Raw genomic sequence first — 3,993 nt, forward strand, 5'->3', positions numbered from 1 at the left:
TGTTTTTGTAGGAAGCCAGAGTACCCGGTCAGAACCCATGCACATACGGGGAGAACATGCAAACTCCATGCAGAACGACAAGTACACCAGTGGGCAGAGACTCCAACCACCAGCAGGCGGTGTGGTGGGGAGGAAGCTGATACAGGAGAGGGAGCAGTTCAAGACCCAACCTGTCGCAAAAAAACCCCAAAAAAAAACAGGCACACACAGTCACAATCACCCACTCCCACCCTCATGCATACCCATAAAATCACTCACACCCAACATAAGGATAACAGCAATGGACGTCATACACTCACTCACACTCCCCATGCATACTCTATACTCCCAGGTCCAGGCGCCTGTACCCCCTCAGGGCAACCAGCCCCCGGACCCAGGAGGTAGTCCCCTTCCCTCCTGGGGCAGAGGCAGGCAGACAGCGCCGGTACTGCCCAGACCCGGGTGACCCCGGACCAGGTCCTGCCCCCCTGCCCCGAACCCAATCCTCAACAACCCCCATCCACCTCCGGAGAGGGGGCTATGTACCAAAGAGGGGTCCACATGGCCCAAAGCAACCCGCCAACCGAAGCCGCCCCAGGACGGAGCAGTCCCGACCCCCCAACGAGCCCTGATCTCAACCCCATGAGTCTCCCACCCCCAGTGAACCCCAACAAGAACAAGAACCTCCCCACAGGGCCACCCCCAACAAGGACACCGATATCGAACACATCCCCCCGAACCCAAATGGCACGAATCCCCACCCCCACAGGGGCACACCCCCACAGGTGAACTCCGTGGCCGAGAAGCCAATGAAGCCACACCCACACAGAGCAAGCTCCACACACAGCCCCGCTCTAAGAACCCCCGCCGCACCCCGCTCCCCCACCACACAGCACACCGCAACGGCAAGGCAAGGGCCCTGCGCAGCGCCACCCCCGCCCTCCGGCGCAACAGGGCAGACCCCACCCAGCACCGCACCCACAACCGGACCCCCGACCCCACACCATGATGGGACAAACTCATCCACCCAGAGGTCCCCAGCCAGCAGGTACCCAGGGCCAGTGACCCCACGATGCCCCCCTCAGCAACAAAAAACACTACATCACTGCCACTGCAATGACCGCCCAGGGAGAAACACTATCTAGCTCAGCTCCACCATCGCCGCCCAGCTGATCAAAACGCCAGTGACCCCACGCCCTAAACCCGAGTAGAGGGCCCATTCCCTCTCCTGGCCTCCGACCACAGATGGGAAATAGCAAATGGGGGTGTGAAAAGACCCCAAGCCTGCCTCCACCAGCTCAAATGTGGTGTTGATGTGCCGGGAACAATGTCCCCAGCCCCCCCCGGAACCACCCAGCCACTCAGACCCCGAACCCCAGCCCCGTTACCCAGTCCGCCGCCCGAAGTAGCCACCGACCCCCAACAAAAAGGACCCAGCCACAAGCGCCCAAGCGGCCAAGAATGCGGCCCCACTCCAAACAAAGGAGAAGACCAGCCAGCCCAGCACAACCAAAATACGCCACACAAAGGAGGGCACATGACCAGCACGCCCAGCCACCCCCGAACCCACGGGGCAGAGCCAACAGAGTGCCCAGCCCCCGAAGCCCGGCAGTCAAGCAGACCCCACGATGCACCACCCCGCCCACTACCATGCCCAAGGGAAAGACACCGGCCCAGCAAGCCGAAGGGCGCCACAGAAAGGCCCCAGCACACGGAGCAAAGAGGTCACACCCCCATCCGGAGACGCAGACCCACCTACATCCAGGTCAGCCAAGCAAAAACGATAGAGCCAAGCCAGACCGCAGATCCCCCCGAGCCAGCACCACAGCAACACCACCCATCCTTCTGTGCATTCGTAGGGGCATGGCGAGGACCACTAACCCCAAGCACACCGAACCCACCAGGAGCCATCCAGCAAACGAGCAAACCCCACCCCAGTATGAAGCCTAGATGCCCGACGCACAGCGACGCCCGCCCTGCCGCACCCACGCCCGCAGATCAGAGCCGCCGCGCACAGGACCACCACCCCAACAAAACAGCACGCCATACAGTGGAGGATGAAATGCAGCAAAGAGCACCCAAAGCAAAAGCTGCACACAAAGCCCACACTGCGCAAATGTGCCCCCACCAGCCCCCCAAAAACAAAGCCCCCCATGAAAGTGCACCCCCACGAAAAGAAGACCCGCACCATCCAGGTCCTAGAACATGCCCGACACCCATACCCCTGCCAGAAGCAGCCCCGCAAAAGGACCCAGTCCGTGGCCCACAAAAGGCAAGAGAGCCCACAGAGCCAAAACCAAAACCCATCCGGAAGCCGAGACCAATCCACCCCGAGACCTCCCCGGCCAGCCTGCACACTCGGACCATGCAGACCCCTCCGAACCCCCTCCCCCAGACAGAAAAGGGACCGGCGTCAGTAACCGGAACCAAGACAAGGAACCAGAAACCAAGCCTGGCCCAAAACCAAACAACGTCCCCAACCATCCAAGCCCAACCACCCCACCCCAGAAGGAAACTTACACCCATCCCAACATTCGAACAACTCCCAGAGCACATAAGACACTGGACACCCAGGCTGACCCCGCCCCACCCCCTCCCGCAGACCCTCCTCCCCGCCAGCAGAATGTGCTCCTTGAAGGAAGGAGCACCTGCAATGAGATGGGACCTACCTGCCAGTTTCGGAGGCCCTTATGCCCACCGATACACCAAAGGTCCCCGAGCCAGGGCCGGGCGCCCGGGCATGCACCAGCCCTAAACCCCGGCAACAAGGCCCAGCCAGGACCCCAGCCCGGGGGGCGATACGCCCCAGGGACCCCGAGCCCCAAGCCCACCCCAGACCCACCCAGGAGCAGCACGGGCACCAGGCCAGTGACCTATGTCCGTCGCCGCAGGCCCCCCAAAAGCATCGCATGCAGGGCTTTACAGATTATTTTGAGATCGACGTTAATAAGGGATATGGGTTGGTAGCTGGTAGGGAGTACTGGGTCTTTTCCTGGTTTTAACAAGAGAGTGATGTTGGCAGAATTTATATTTGGCAGAAGTCTGCCATTTTTTTCGGGTTTCCCACACCATTCTTTGGAATATTGGGGCCAAAATATTCCAGAATTCTTTGTAAAACTCTGTTGGGAATCCATCTGGGCCTGGAGCCTTTTTATTGGGGATGCTTTTTAGAGCTTCTTGGATTTCGGCTGAAGTCAATGGTAGAAATCTCTGAAAGTGCTGTTAATTCTTTCAGGATCATAAACTGTATTCCCTGTCGAGTTTTTTACAGCAAATATCGTTGTTCTTTCTTTCTTTATTTTTAGTTGGTTAGCTAAAAAGCTACCTGATTTATTGCCATGTTCAAAGTTTTGTATACGAAGTCTTTGTACTAAGAATTGGGTTTTTTTGTCGATGATTTCATTTAATTCTAGTTTGGCTTTACGTAGTTTGCCCAACTTTTCCTCTTCCTGGGAAGCATCTAACAGTTTAATGATTTCTTCTAATTCCTGTATACGTTTGTTTTCTTTTTTCTTCTTATGTGATGAGAATGAGATTATTTTACCTCTCATCACTGCTTTCCCAGCCTCCCAGAGAACAGATGTTGATGTTCCCGGGATATCATTGAATTCCAAATATGAAGTCCACTCTTTTTTTAAATATTTAATAAATTCTTCATCCTTAAGCAATGATGTATTAAACCTCCAGTTTTTGCTTTGTGGGTTTTCTTTCTTATTTACTAGAGTTAAGGAGACAGGTGCATGATCGCTGACAGCTATAGGGTGTATCTCAGTGTCTGAAATGTCAGTCAACAATGACCTGCTGACTAAGAAATAATCCAGACGAGAGTAAGATTGATGGACATGTGAGAAGAATGTATATTCTCTGTGATTAGGGTGAAGAGATCGCCATGCATCGCAAAGTCCATAATCACTCATGTACTGTCTAACTATATTTATTGATTGCCAACTGCGCTGAGTCCCTGTTGTACTCCGCCTGTCTATTTCTTTGTTTAGACCAAAGTTGAGATCGCCC

General features: G+C 55.3%; 1 protein-coding gene across 1 annotated transcript; it reads left to right on the top strand.

Moving 5' to 3' along the window:
* The first annotated feature begins 1,306 nt into the window (after positions 1-1,306).
* On the top strand, positions 1,307-2,734 carry LOC124863030 (vegetative cell wall protein gp1-like). The gene has a single exon (XM_047357270.1). It carries the CDS (start codon positions 1,307-1,309, stop codon positions 2,732-2,734), a length of 1,428 nt encoding a protein of 475 aa, XP_047213226.1.
* Positions 2,735-3,993: the final 1,259 nt, after the last annotated feature.

The sequence above is a fragment of the Girardinichthys multiradiatus genome, chromosome X, assembly GCF_021462225.1.
Source record: "Girardinichthys multiradiatus isolate DD_20200921_A chromosome X, DD_fGirMul_XY1, whole genome shotgun sequence".
In the NCBI taxonomy this organism is placed as follows: Eukaryota; Metazoa; Chordata; class Actinopteri; order Cyprinodontiformes; family Goodeidae; genus Girardinichthys; species Girardinichthys multiradiatus.

Excerpts from the sequence above, each read along its gene's own strand:
- LOC124863030 (XM_047357270.1), top strand. The coding sequence starts at position 1,307 with ATGTCCCCAGCCCCCCCCGGAACCACCCAGCCACTCAGACCCCGAACC.